At 34.9% G+C, this 14,010-nt stretch overlaps 2 protein-coding genes across 3 annotated transcripts in view; both read right to left on the minus strand.

Moving 5' to 3' along the window:
* Positions 1 to 6,479, minus strand: part of LOC107557770 (sperm-associated antigen 7 homolog) — a 7,492-nt gene extending 1,013 nt beyond the window's left edge. The window contains exons 1-5 of one of the 2 annotated variants that reach the window (XM_016241296.1): positions 6,255 to 6,479; positions 6,093 to 6,181; positions 4,762 to 4,846; positions 1,699 to 1,761; positions 1,385 to 1,541 (exon numbers count right to left, since the gene is read on the minus strand). In XM_016241296.1, the coding sequence (XP_016096782.1) occupies positions 1,385 to 1,541; positions 1,699 to 1,761; positions 4,762 to 4,846; positions 6,093 to 6,181 (394 nt within the window). In that variant the 5' untranslated portion in view covers positions 6,255 to 6,479. Of the gene's footprint in view, positions 1 to 1,384; positions 1,542 to 1,698; positions 1,765 to 4,761; positions 4,847 to 6,092; positions 6,182 to 6,254 lie in introns of both variants that reach the window. The other variant, XM_016241295.1, reaches the window with a different exon arrangement.
* A 149-nt stretch (positions 6,480 to 6,628) lies between these two features.
* LOC107557769 (mitochondrial 2-oxoglutarate/malate carrier protein-like) overlaps positions 6,629 to 14,010 on the minus strand; it is a 17,314-nt gene continuing 9,932 nt past the window's right edge. Inside the window, exons 5-8 of the mRNA XM_016241293.1 lie at positions 12,264 to 12,354; positions 11,975 to 12,074; positions 8,940 to 8,991; positions 6,629 to 7,509 (exon numbers count right to left, since the gene is read on the minus strand). Coding sequence (XP_016096779.1) covers positions 7,354 to 7,509; positions 8,940 to 8,991; positions 11,975 to 12,074; positions 12,264 to 12,354 — 399 coding nt within the window. The 3' untranslated portion in view covers positions 6,629 to 7,353. The remainder of the gene's footprint in view (positions 7,510 to 8,939; positions 8,992 to 11,974; positions 12,075 to 12,263; positions 12,355 to 14,010) is intronic.

Below are 14,010 nucleotides of genomic sequence, written 5' to 3' on the forward strand. Positions count from 1 at the left end.
GACGAAAAACCGATCCCCCCCCCCCCCCTCTCATGTGACTAAATAAAACCTGAATAAATAAAGAATAAAATAAAAAATATCACAGGGAATCGGAATGAAATAAATGGAATAAGATACAGGATTAATGCTGCTTTGCAATGATTCATTTACAAAACGTTTCACGTCGCTCTCACGTTCGTGTTAGGGCTGCAAGATTCATCGCTAGATGTTAATTCTTTTGAATACAATTAAGTCCTGCCTTTTATCGCTCGAGAATGTGATCGGACGTGCTCTAAACAGCTGTAGAAAGTATTTTCTGTAACTGCACAGCAATCACATTAATATACTGCTTGTCAATGAAAAATAGCTCACGGTTTTGATAATGACCTACAGCCTATTAGTGGAAGAAATCTTCATGATCTGTTAAAAATATATATTTGCCAAACACTGCTGTGGTCTTATTTTGCCATGTTTTATGCGTTCATATACCTAACACACTTTAGCTGTGGTAATAAAGTGTTATTTATGTACCACTGCAGCATTTATTCATATTTTGAATGATCTTTTATTTTTCAGTCCAGTTTTCAACGTAATTTTATTTTTAGTAATCTTGTTTAAAAAAAATATATATATAATAATAATATATATATATTTTTATATATATTTCTATTTAGCTTTACTAAAATGACTAAAACTGAAATAAAAATAATTTACTTAAACTTATATAAGGTAATATTTATATGTATTTCAGATTTTTTTTCAATTAACAAAAATGAATGATTTTTAATAGCTTTAGTTAACAATAACAACACTGCTGAGGTAAAATCGCTATAAAACGAAGAGCCATAAGCTGCGTCTCGTTTCGTAGGCTGTGTCCTCTGGAGGTCGCGTACGTCATTGAGTTGGTCATATTTGTGACCCTGGAGCACAAAAGCAGTGTTAGGTCGTTGGGGGATATTTGCAGCAATAGCCAACAATACATTGTATGGGTCACAATTATACATTTCTCTTTTATGCCAAAAATCATTAGGATGTTAAGTAAAGATCATGTTCCATGAAGATATTTAGTAAATCTCCTACCGTAAATATATCAAAACTTAATGTTTGATTAGTAATATGCATTGCTAAGAACTTCATTCGAACAACTTTAAAGATGATTTTCTCAATATTTAGATTTTTTTGCACCCTCAGATTCCAGATTTTCAAATATTGTCCGATCCTAACAAACCATACATCAATGGAGAGCTTATTATTCAGCTTTATTCAGATGATGCATAAATCTCAGTTTTGAAAAATTTACCCTTATGACTGGTTTTGTGTCAGAAAAGTAACCAATAGATCAGGAGACTCCAGTTTGAGTCATAACTTATTGTCTGTTCTGTCCAGTTTCTTTAATTATACTCACCGCAGCCATACGATTGGTTGGCTTGAAGCGTGTGGGCGGCGTCTTTAGCAGCAGATGTTCCAATCAGATGGCTGTATTTGTCTCTGTAGTTTGAATTAGGCGACGCAGGCCTCTTCTGAGAGCGACTGGCCTCTTCCGTCTCCAGTGCAGCCCGTTCCTGAAGAAGATGCGGTAAACAATTACCCAACTTCAACATGCTGTTCCAAGCAGCCAGATAAAAGATCAACAATTAGACAGACATCAACTAACAACAAGATTCTAAACTGACTCTCTCTTTTGAGCCGGTTCTTGCACAGTCTTCAGGAGGATCTCACCTTTCGTCGTCGTCTCTCCTCAGCTTTCCGATAAGCCTCCAGTTCCTCATCCGATGGTGCAAACTCCTCCATAACCAAACATGCACACAATCAAACACAGAGAACTCCACAGGCCAGAGGAGAACCAAGCTTTCTCCTGAGGTTTCTCTCCACTTCTGTCACCTGCCTGAGTCGGGGTATAAAAGAGCACTGAAACTTGGCATCATCATCTATTTGTCTACACTGACACTATCGAATAAGACCAAACGTTGAACTGCATAGAGCTGAATAACGACACCACTGTCTTCTGTACAACTGAAATTGAAGTCGTTTCATATTTGATGAACTCTGCATAATTAACACCAGTTTATTAAAATATTAATGCTGACGCTGCTGATTTATGCTTCACGTTGTACCTAAAATTTCAGTTATTTTAGTATTATTTATAGTGCTGTCAAACGATTAATCGCGATTAATCACATCCAAAATAAAAGTTTTGATTTACATAATATATGTATGTGTACTGTTTATTTATTATGTATATATAAATATTTTTATATTATATTTTATATAAATATATTTAATATATAAACAAAATTTTTCTTAAATATATACATGCATGTGTTTGTATTTATATATGCATAATAAATATACACAGTACACACTTATATTTTATGTAAACAAAAGCTTTTATTTTGGATGCGATTAATCATTTGACAGCACTAATATATACTATTAGTGTTTATTAATTGTCTGAATAAGCTTCGTTTTTCATTTTAATTTTAGCAATTTTATGTGACTGTCGTTTTTTACATTTTGTTTCCATTTAGCTTTAATTAATTTTTATTTCAGTTTTAGTAAAAAAAAAATTGTACTTCAGCGTAAACTTATTTTATTTAATTTAGTTGCCAAGGCAACATTTTTAATATTTTTTTTACATTTTTTTAAAGTATATATAATAACTGAATTGAATCAAGATTGAGCTGAATAACAACTCTACTGTCTTCTGTAGAGCTGCTTTACAACTGAAATTGAAGTCGTTTGATATTTGATGAACTGCATAATTAACACTAGTTTATTAAAATATTAATGCTGACACTGCTGATTTATGCTTCACGTTGTACCTAAAATTTCAGTTATTTTAGTATTATTTATAGTGCTGTCAAACGATTAATCGCGATTAATCACATCCAAAATAAAAGTTTTGATTTACATAATATATGTATGTGTACTGTTTATTTATTATGTATATATAAATATTTTTATATTATATTTTATATAAATATATTTAATATATAAACAAAATTTTTCTTAAATATATACATGCATGTGTTTGTATTTATATATGCATAATAAATATACACAGTACACACTTATATTTTATGTAAACAAAAGCTTTTATTTTGGATGCGATTAATCATTTGACAGCACTAATATATACTATTAGTGTTTATTAATTGTCTGAATAAGCTTCGTTTTTCATTTTAATTTTAGCAATTTTATGTGACTGTCGTTTTTTACATTTTGTTTCCATTTAGCTTTAATTAATTTTTATTTCAGTTTTAGTAAAAAAAAAATTGTACTTCAGCGTAAACTTATTTTATTTAATTTAGTTGCCAAGGCAACATTTTTAATATTTTTTTTACATTTTTTTAAAGTATATATAATAACTGAATTGAATCAAGATTGAGCTGAATAACAACTCTACTGTCTTCTGTAGAGCTGCTTTACAACTGAAATTGAAGTCGTTTGATATTTGATGAACTCTGCATAATTAACACCAGTTTATTAAAATATTAATGCTGACGCTGCTGATTTATGCTTCACGTTGTACCTAAAATTTCAGTTATTTTAGTATTATTTATAGTGCTGTCAAACGATTAATCGCGATTAATCACATCCAAAATAAAAGTTTTGATTTACATAATATATGTATGTGTACTGTTTATTTATTATGTATATATAAATATTTTTATATTATATTTTATATAAATATATTTAATATATAAACAAAATTTTTCTTAAATATATACATGCATGTGTTTGTATTTATATATGCATAATAAATATACACAGTACACACTTATATTTTATGTAAACAAAAGCTTTTATTTTGGATGCGATTAATCATTTGACAGCACTAATATATACTATTAGTGTTTATTAATTGTCTGAATAAGCTTCGTTTTTCATTTTAATTTTAGCAATTTTATGTGACTGTCGTTTTTTACATTTTGTTTCCATTTAGCTTTAATTAATTTTTATTTCAGTTTTAGTAAAAAAAAAATTGTACTTCAGCGTAAACTTATTTTATTTAATTTAGTTGCCAAGGCAACATTTTTAATATTTTTTTTACATTTTTTTAAAGTATATATAATAACTGAATTGAATCAAGATTGAGCTGAATAACAACTCTACTGTCTTCTGTAGAGCTGCTTTACAACTGAAATTGAAGTCGTTTGATATTTGATGAACTGCATAATTAACACTAGTTTATTAAAATATTAATGCTGACACTGCTGATTTATGCTTCACGTTGTACCTCAAATTTGAGCTATTTTAGTATTATTTATATACTATTAAAGTGTTTATTAATTGTCTGAATATGCTTTGTTTTTTTATTTTAATTGTAACAATTTTATGTGACTTTGTCGTTTTTAAATTTTGTTTCTATTTAGTTTTAATAAATTTTTCAGTTTTAGTGAACATTTTTTGTACTTCAGCTTAAACTTATTTTATTTAATTTAGTTGCCAAGGCAACATTTCTCTTTTTTTTTTTTTTTTTTTTTTAAGTATATATAATAACTGAATTGAATCAAGATTGAGCTGCATAACGACACCACTGTCTTCCGTAGAGCCGCTCGCAGCTGAATTTGAAGTCATTTCATAGTTGATGAATTCTGAAAAATGAACACGTTATTGTCATGTTTATTACTGCTTTGGAAACAATCTGCATTGTATAAAGCACTAAACAACTAAATAAGACAACAGAATGAAAACCTTTCAGTATTCAGAATACTGAACACATGGAAACATACTGACAGAGATCCGTCTGAGAGGAAGCTGTCTGTGATGCATGCTTACCTTTTTAAACAGCATGACGTATCTGCTCTCTTTATCTTCACCGAAGGAAAAGGACGCGAGTCCAGCCACCTCGGCCACATCATGCCTAAGAGACAGAGGCGTTAGCACACCGGAAAACTGTAGTAGTCCTGCTGGACTTTCAAAAGTATGAGAAATATGTAAAGTTCACGGCATAGACTCTTTAAAATACGTCCAAGAGTATTACACACCGGTCTGTTATTGTGGGGACATTTCCACGCCCCTAAACATGACGTGGCGGCACAAAACGAAACGTGATTGGCTGCTTTACCTGCCAGTCATATTGTGTGGTCTTAGCTAGAGCCCGACCGATATATCGTTTTGCCGATATTATCGGCCGATATGAGCCTGTCGCCGATATATCGGTATGGGCGAATATGCCGCCAATATGAATTTTTTTTTTACAGAACATATAACGCAGATAAAATGCTTGAAATGGTGTAATTACGTAGTTTGTCCAGCAGAGCGTGCTCCATTGTTTGCGACCTGGATGAAACGCTTTAAAGCTTAAGTCTATGGAAAACCATTGAAACTTTATACGGCCATATCTCCGTAACGCGCTGGCGAATCCGCACCAAATTCGGGAGATCCCTTCAGCTCGAGGAACCCTCTCGAATGTGAATTGAGTGTACGTCTAGAGGCCCGCTTTCCAATGAGACCACCGCCACGTCGATAGATCCCGGGGTTCGGGAGTTACGGGTGGTTAAATTCGCGGTCCGGCGCCGACCGATCAAGCGATCCCGGGGGCTACCGACACGCGGAGGGTGGCGTTCGAGAGGGTGTTCCGAAAGTGAAATAAACTTCAACGGAATAAAGTTGAATGGAATTGAATTAAAAAGTTGAATAAACTTCAACTTTACTGTTCAGTGCACTGATGTCAGACTCAGTTTGGATAATAAAGTTTATTGTTAAATTGTTAAACACCCTGCCTCTATTATGTATCTCTGTCACGTCATTATAAGTGTTTGATCACCACATTTGAGTGATCATTGCAAAAAATGTGTTTATGTATATACTGTATTCTATATATAGTACCAGTCAAATGTGTGGACACACGAATGGGAAAGTGTCCAAACTTTTGACTGGTACTGTACTATAATATACACAGCTGATATCGGTATCAGTCTTTTTTTACTCCCTAATATCGGTATCGGCCCCAAAAAGCCCATATCGGTCGGGCTCTAGTCTTGACCATTCAAAGCAGCCAAGGTTCCCAGACCTTCTACCGTCAGTCTGCGAGACTACAGTTAACTAGAACTAAAACCATTAAAAATATATGACTTGCAATTAAAGAAAGACAGCGCTGAACACACAAGATGCTTCTCTCGAGCTTGCCCATGGGCTCACATCTCTTCTTCTGCAGATTGCTGTCCTGAATGAAGTCTGACACCGTCTTCTCCATCTGACGGAAAAACACATTCATGTTCATAAACCAGTTCAGTTTATGTGAGACTGAGAGAGAGATGCAGTTATACCTTTTTCCTAAACTCTGCTTTCTTTCTCTTCTCATCCTCCTCGATCTTCTTCAGTCTGGCTGCTTGTTCTGCACATTGATGAATCAGAATATATCATAAAATTAATCGAGCCCAGGAGGTCCGCCATCTTTGGACTTTCTAATTTTTCACCGGAAGCTCGCTTGGCATTATGGGTAATGTGGTCCAAACGCAGCAGTGACGTCATTGGTTTAATCCGCTGGAATGTAAAGAAACTGCAGGCGTACGATTATCAACAAAGAATTGTTTTTGCACACAGGCTTTATCATCACTTTGGATTTAGTAAAGCATTAGTTATATGGCCTTTACAGCGGTTACACCATCTCAAGAGTTTCGTAAATTAATAATTGCCCATTAATACTACAACTAAACTTGCACAAAACTGCTTTGGATGGGATGCATATCATGTGTATTGATAATTTTGTGATTCATATCCAGTGTTTAGTTTATTTTGGAATGGTCATTTATTTTCAGTTTCTCATATTGTTTTACAAACAAGTAATATTTGACCAATTATATCACTTCTTTTTGGTGCATACAGACATGCTGTACGAGTCAAACCATTGCTTTAAAAGTTGAAACCTGAAACCAAGCAGCACAACTACAAATTTAACAATTGAATGATCATGTTTTCAGGTTACCTCGTTTAAAACGGTTTCATTTAATGGACGAGTTGTGTGTTTGTTTGTTGTTCCTGCGTAGCAAGCAAATGAGAAACACCACAATGGCCTTTTTTTTTTTCTTTACTTCAAGAAAGCCACAACCGCGGGATTTCGTTTTATATAAAAAGCTGGGCCCTTGTTGGATACTCCTCTTCATTAAAAAATCTAAAATACTACACCTTAGACATACTAGGAAGGAAGCTTTAATAGCTCCTCAGACCAGAAAATGACTGCTCAAATACCTCGTTACATCATTTAATACACATCACAACAAGCCGTCTGGTGTAGTGTTGGCCTTCACACACACCCCATTATCTTCCTTACAACATTAATTGTGCTCAACGTTAGCAAACATCCCCAAAATGACAACATAAGAGTCCAAATTGTCTTGAGTTACAAACACAGCAAAGGGTCACAATCTAGGAGTCGAGGAAATAGATCTTGTAGAATCTGTTCATCTGCTCCAGGAAGACGAAGGTGAGAACTGTGTGTGGCCCGAGACGAGCGTAATACGGAGTAAAACCCTTCCACAGACTGAAGAAGCCTTCCTTCCTTATGACCTTCACCAATACATCCTACAGAAAGGGGAAGAGAGCGCGAAGAACGATGAGAGTAAGGGTGGATGTGTCAAAGTCGTGGGAAAAGAACAGAAAGGGTGGTCTCTACCACTGAACCATTAACAACAACAACAATAATAATAATAGAGGAAATCTAATTATTCTGTCCTTCTGTGACAAGAGAGAGACACGATTCAAAGTCTTGTTTATAGTTACATGTTAGAGGTTTTATTGATACCATTAAAGCTACTATATATATATATATATACTGTATATACTGCATATAATACTGAATATAATGTATATTGGGGCTAATATGTGCTTGTCCTAATAATGCCTGGCTTGACCAGTAGATTAGATTTATTGTACAGTACATTATTTTACTGGATATGCACTTTAAATATTTCTAGTGAATGCAATCACTTATAATATTTTAAATAAATTTGAAAAAATTATATAATTGCAAAAACATGAAAAAATATAACATTTAAAATGTACAGTGTATAATCGATTATTTTAGTGGAGATGTGATCCGATATGATATACTATACAGTTTGTTAATATTCTGAATTTGATTTTTTAATATATTTTCTGCTTTCATGTTAATTTTAGTTAAAGTTCTAGTCATTTTGTTGTGTGTTTTGTAATTTTTATTAGTTTTTGTTGTTTTTAAATATGCCAATGTAGTTTTTCTTAATTGTTATTTCAGTTTTAGTTATTTAGTATCAAGTTAAACTAAATGAAAAATAAATGTTGCCTTGGAAACTAGCTGAAAAAAAAAAGTCAAGCCTATTATGCCATTTTTAGGGTTCCTTATATTGTTAGGTCAAACAACGCTTTCGTTTTCTTAAAATATGCATTTAATATCGCCTCATTTTACTCTGCTCTGATTGGTCAGATGGCCCAGTCTGTTGTGATTGGTCTACCGGAAACAATACGTCCATTGCCACAGTTACGTATTTTGAGCGCTCGATAGAAATGATACACATCTATTATTTATCATGCACACAGGTTGTGATTCAGTGGAGTCAGCTGGTCCAAATAAACTTGAGTACTGAATCAACACAAGTGTGTATTCTTTAGCAAAGCAGCATTATGCGTATTTCTATGCTGTTGTCACAATTGTCTTGCACATGGAGGGAAAAAACTCCTGTGAAATCATGCTGGGACTGATTATTGCACAAGTATATTTACACTTTACTTAGCATGTTATCCAACATCCCAACAATACTGCTGGTGCACTAAAACCTGCAACCCAGAGCAAATCAACTGTTGATGAGTGTGTCTCTGGGTTTCTCCCAAGATAACTTGATCCATTTCTAATGTTCTCCCTGCATCAATGTGACTGAAAGGTCACAACTCCAGCTGTCTGAGATCAGTTGCTTAAAACAGACAGTGTAACAGGGAAAAGTGGTGAGAGATTGAGTATAAACGAGATTAAAACATACCAAACCGTTCCTGTACTCCGGCTTCCCATCAATCATTCTCATGTTCTGGATTCTATTGAAAGAAGGAGATATATGTCGGCATTAAATATTCAACACCGTTTCCACAGAATCAGCAGAAAGACCTTTAATGTTTTAAATCTTCTGTCTTTAAGTCAGGTGCTATTTAATGCGTGATTCATTTGTTATGCGCGATCTTATATTTTGGTTTGCATCCAATTGTTCTTGAAGTGAACGGGACTCTACTGTGATATAAATGTATAACTTCACATTTACAGACTGTATTTTGAGATACATTTATTAGCAACCTTTCTCTCTACATATGAGCAGCAGTATCGTGCATTAAAAAAACCAACTTAGCATGTATACAAGCTTTATAATGGCAGTGAATGGGTGTTGAGATTTTGAAGCCCAAAAACGTGCTCATAAAAAGTGCTCCACAAAGATACAGAAGTTATTAAAGAACAGCAAGTGATTTTCTCTTTGTCTTCTGTTGTTTGATTAACATTAATGACACAGACAGCAGCAGGTTTATTGGGCTGCTGTCCCTTTAAGACCGAATGCACGGATCTAACATACTGTGTTTCCTGTCAACTGTTCATGTTCACTTCAGACATAACCAGCTGTTGAATGCTGTGAATACTACACACAGTGGGCATTTTGACATAAATGTGTGTGTATTTGATCTTTTTGACATCATGCACGTCCCGCTCTTCATTTCCTAATTCAAGCATGTTTCTTTATCACTTTAAAGTGTCAATAACTAAGTAGCACTGTGCTAAACTAATATATTTACTAGGGCTGTCACGATTCCTCGGTTACAAAAAATCCTGGATTGCGTTGTGTGTCAATTAACCGGCAAAATACCGGAAGTGGTGCATTTTCACGGATGAGAATCCATGAAACGCATTATTAGATCGTTTTCTAAGGCTGCACGAAATATTAAAACCATTTACAAATCATAATAAATCATACTGCTATTGTGGATTCACAAAGGCTGTGATTCAATGAAATAAACATATGCGCTGCGGGTTTAACCTGTGCTTTATTTCTATGCGTGTCGGTCACGGCTCGTTTCACAGTAAACGCTGCTCCGCACAAACAGTCATCATTTCTAGACATCTCTGCATATGCTGTGAGTCTGAGTATAACGTTCATCTGAGAACATGTGCACCATTCTGTCAGATTTATAAGGCGGATCATTTAGAAACCTGCGCCAACACAGGAGAATACATCATTATCTTTCTAAATATGCGAACTGTTCATCGCGACTTCAAAACAAAAGTTTAACCCTCGCTCTAAGTTTGCATGTTCTGATGTCCACATATTCAAGAAATTACAGCGGCTGTATCATTTCTATTATAAAGAAGTGGCCAAATATTAAAGATTAAGAGGGCATTTGAATTAAACTTTGTTTAGTCAATATTAAACAAGGATTTTATCGTGCTGTAAAGTGTAAAAACAATCGTCAGGCCGTCGGCGCCTCTGCAGTCACTTGATATTATACATAAAGTACATAAGTTATGATTATATTGTTTTATTACATTATGCATTTTGTTCAATAAAACCATATGACTACTTGCTTTTGATATAGTTTATTTGAACCAATTATTATTGCCTCATTGTTATTATGCATGCATTTTCAGTCATTTTAAAGTCTATTGTTCGCTTATCCAAAAATGATCAGATTGCTCGATTATAGGGATGCACGATATATCGGCCACCATATCGGTATCGGCCGATAAATGCTAATTTTTTCTGTTATCGGTATCGGCCTGATAAGAAAATTTGGCCGATATTTTAAAGCCGATAAATAATGCATTATTTCCTTCAGAGACACTTCAGATGTGCGCTGTTCGTTTGCAGCCTTTTGTGCAATTGTACATTGTAATATTGTGTTTATTTGATGTATATCTGATTTATCTCATATAGAATGCGTTTGGTTAAGTTAAAAGAGCGCTTCAGTTTACCGGTGATCATCTTTAGCTCAGCGCACGCAGCTCAAACAGCAGTGCACAACATTAATAACTATGATTGGGAATGTTGTGTATATAACATTATTATAATAAAACGTTGTGAATTCTTTGGGTTTAGTTGCCGTGTTTCAGCGCGTTGTTATGGGAAGAGCGCATCCACAACAGGATCACACATTCTGACTATAGCACGCAATAACTGCGTCATTTTGTACATATATAAGTTGTAATATTATGTTTGTTGTATTAATATTAATCTCAGGATGCATTTCCTTGAGTTAAATAAGCTGCCAGCAAAACGCTTCAGTTTACCGTGTTCATTCAGCTCTTCAGCTTCAGCACGCGCAGCTCAACGGCTGCTATTTAAAACAGTGGTATTAATTTGTTACTTTTTCAAAATCATTGATATATTATTAATAACAACAACCACTTGTATTTTTCTCTTATTATTTTCATCAACAATATGGTTTAGTAATTAAAATCATTTAATTATTGTCCGTGCAGAGGCTATTCCGTTTTATTGATCTATGGCGCATTCATTTTGATTCTTTACACGTGTAATGATGTCCAGTGACTTGTTTGCATTATTTATGCATAATTTTATTTATTTGTAAGACTTTTTTATGACTAAATTTGGTAATGGGAAAGTAAAAATATTTTTAAAACGTACACCGTTCAAACTAGGCTGCTTATGTTGAAGTGTTTGGGATGTGGCTTTTAATGATGAGACCTTTTTTGTAATCAGGCTCTCAAAAAGTATATAACAATTTGGACATAGATTTATCGGCCAACATATCGGTTATCGGCTTTCAAAAATAAAGAATAATCGGTTATCGGTATCGGCAAAAATTTTCATATCGGTGCATCCCTATTCGATTAATAATCAGAATCATCAACCGATTACTCGATTACCAAAATAATAGTTAGTGACAGCCCTAATATTTACATGTCATGACATAAATGATATTACAAAATCTATAACGACAGACACTTTATATCATCATACCTCCCTATGTCATAATTGATTGTCTAGTAATAAATCACAAGAGTTAAAACTGAGTGTACCTGGTCTTAACGATGTCTACTGGCATGGAGGCAGCAGTGGTGACCAGTCCACTGATCATACTGGCACAGAAGTGACACAAGATATCATCTCTGAAATATCCTGTACAGACACAGAACATGTTTTCAACTCACTCATTCAGAAGAACACACACACACACAATGAAACGTCTGCAAGTAACAAGGCACACAAATAAAAGCTAGCCTCCATCTGCATCTGGTATAGCTAGATTGTCTAGAAGGGCTGACACAGTACAAGTTTGTGACTGATAAGATAAAAGAAGGTTGATACCAGAGTCCAACAGTGCTTGCTTGGACTGGGAATATGAAGCAAGTTGGGCTGCGTTCACAACGACTGCTCTGGCCATGGTGGGTATGCAACCCTACATTCACAATAAAACAAAACACACACATCATTACATATACAAAGGGTTTCTGCAGGTTTGATGAAGGTCAATTCAAGACTTTTTAAGACAAAGTGTTTAGTTGAGTAATATTAGCAACACTTAAAAGTCTGAAAATACAACTCTTGCTATAAATCTTCATTACTTTTTAAATTAATTTTACAAAAACACTAGCTTAAGCTTGGATAGCTCTGCTCACAAGCATGCATGCTTTTTTGTTCTCTTGTCTTGAAGTTCAAATGTCTAAAGATTAATTTATCAAGATACTTGACAAACAACATGGCATAAGATATGAAGTCTTGTTTTCTGAGAAATTGAACAAAATGAAGTGAGTTTGATTAAATCAGGAACAAATATCTGCTAAGTCATACCGCATTGATAGATATTTGTTCTTGTGTTAAGCATGAACTCAGTTAATTTTGTTTAGTTTCTCAAAAAACAAGACTTCATATCTTCATTTTGCATTTTAAGTAAATGTATTTTGATTTAAGGACGTTTAGATATTTTTACTGGAAAACAAGACAGAAATACTAAAGGAAATTAATTTTTTTAAGTGAATGCAATGTTTAATGCCATGACTTTATGAATTTAAGACTTCCGGCTCTGATTTAAGACCTTTTAAGGCATTTGTGCAAGGGTACATTAAGACCCTTTTAGGAACCGCAAGAACCCTGCGTATGGTTTCTGAATAAGTCAAACATACAGAAAAAACTCAAGGAACAGTTAAGAACACATTGTCACATAAACAGTCATCAGGTTAGTTCCCTAATTTAAGCCTCTTGAACTTATGAGTCTGAAACTGAATCGTGAGTCTTTGACATTGATCTAGAACATCTAGAACAGACATAAGGCAAAATAATCACCAAGTAAATGTGCAACAAGATGTCTCTAGAATAGACATATGGCAGAAAAAAGTAAAATAAAAATCCCGTGTCCAGGGGGATCCCGTGGCCATGCATTGGTCATAGAGCTTGATTTGTTGCGAACTAGATTTGTTGCGCCAAGTTCACACGTACTCCGTCTGCAGTGCGTATACAGTATGTGTATGTGGTGCAGAAGCAGACATTTCCGTGCCAATCCATGTTATTTTTTACTGCGAATAATGCGCTGTCACTTTCAGAGCATGCAGCACAGCAGAAATAGACTCTGTGCGTAAACGATCGCTGCACTGCTGCAGACGCACCGCTCCTGCAGCGCACTGCCGGACCGCAATCGCGTGCAGTGTGAACGCTCTGATCCGTTAACATGGGCACGGACAAAATACGCACCACAGACGGAGTGTGTGAACCTGGCGTTACGTTTGTATGCCCACCCGGTCTGTTCTGTTATCGTGCTCCATTTAGGCGTGTTGCATTCTGATTGGTTCGGATAGCATACTGTGGGAGGTCGGAGGCGCGGAAAATCGTGCTATAAAGCGATTTAGAAATCATGCACGCTTAAATCGCGATTTGATGACAATTTCGATTAATCGCACAGTCCTAATACACACACACACACACACACTCTCTCTCCCTCTCTCACACACACACACACACACACATTCAAACACACACTCAAACACACACACACATTCAAACACACACACACTCACTCTCTCTCTCTCTCTCTCTCACACACACACACACACACACACAC

This window comes from Sinocyclocheilus grahami, unplaced genomic scaffold, assembly GCF_001515645.1.
Source record: "Sinocyclocheilus grahami isolate Dianchi unplaced genomic scaffold, SAMN03320097.WGS_v1.1 scaffold618.1, whole genome shotgun sequence".
Taxonomy (NCBI): domain Eukaryota; kingdom Metazoa; phylum Chordata; class Actinopteri; order Cypriniformes; family Cyprinidae; genus Sinocyclocheilus; species Sinocyclocheilus grahami.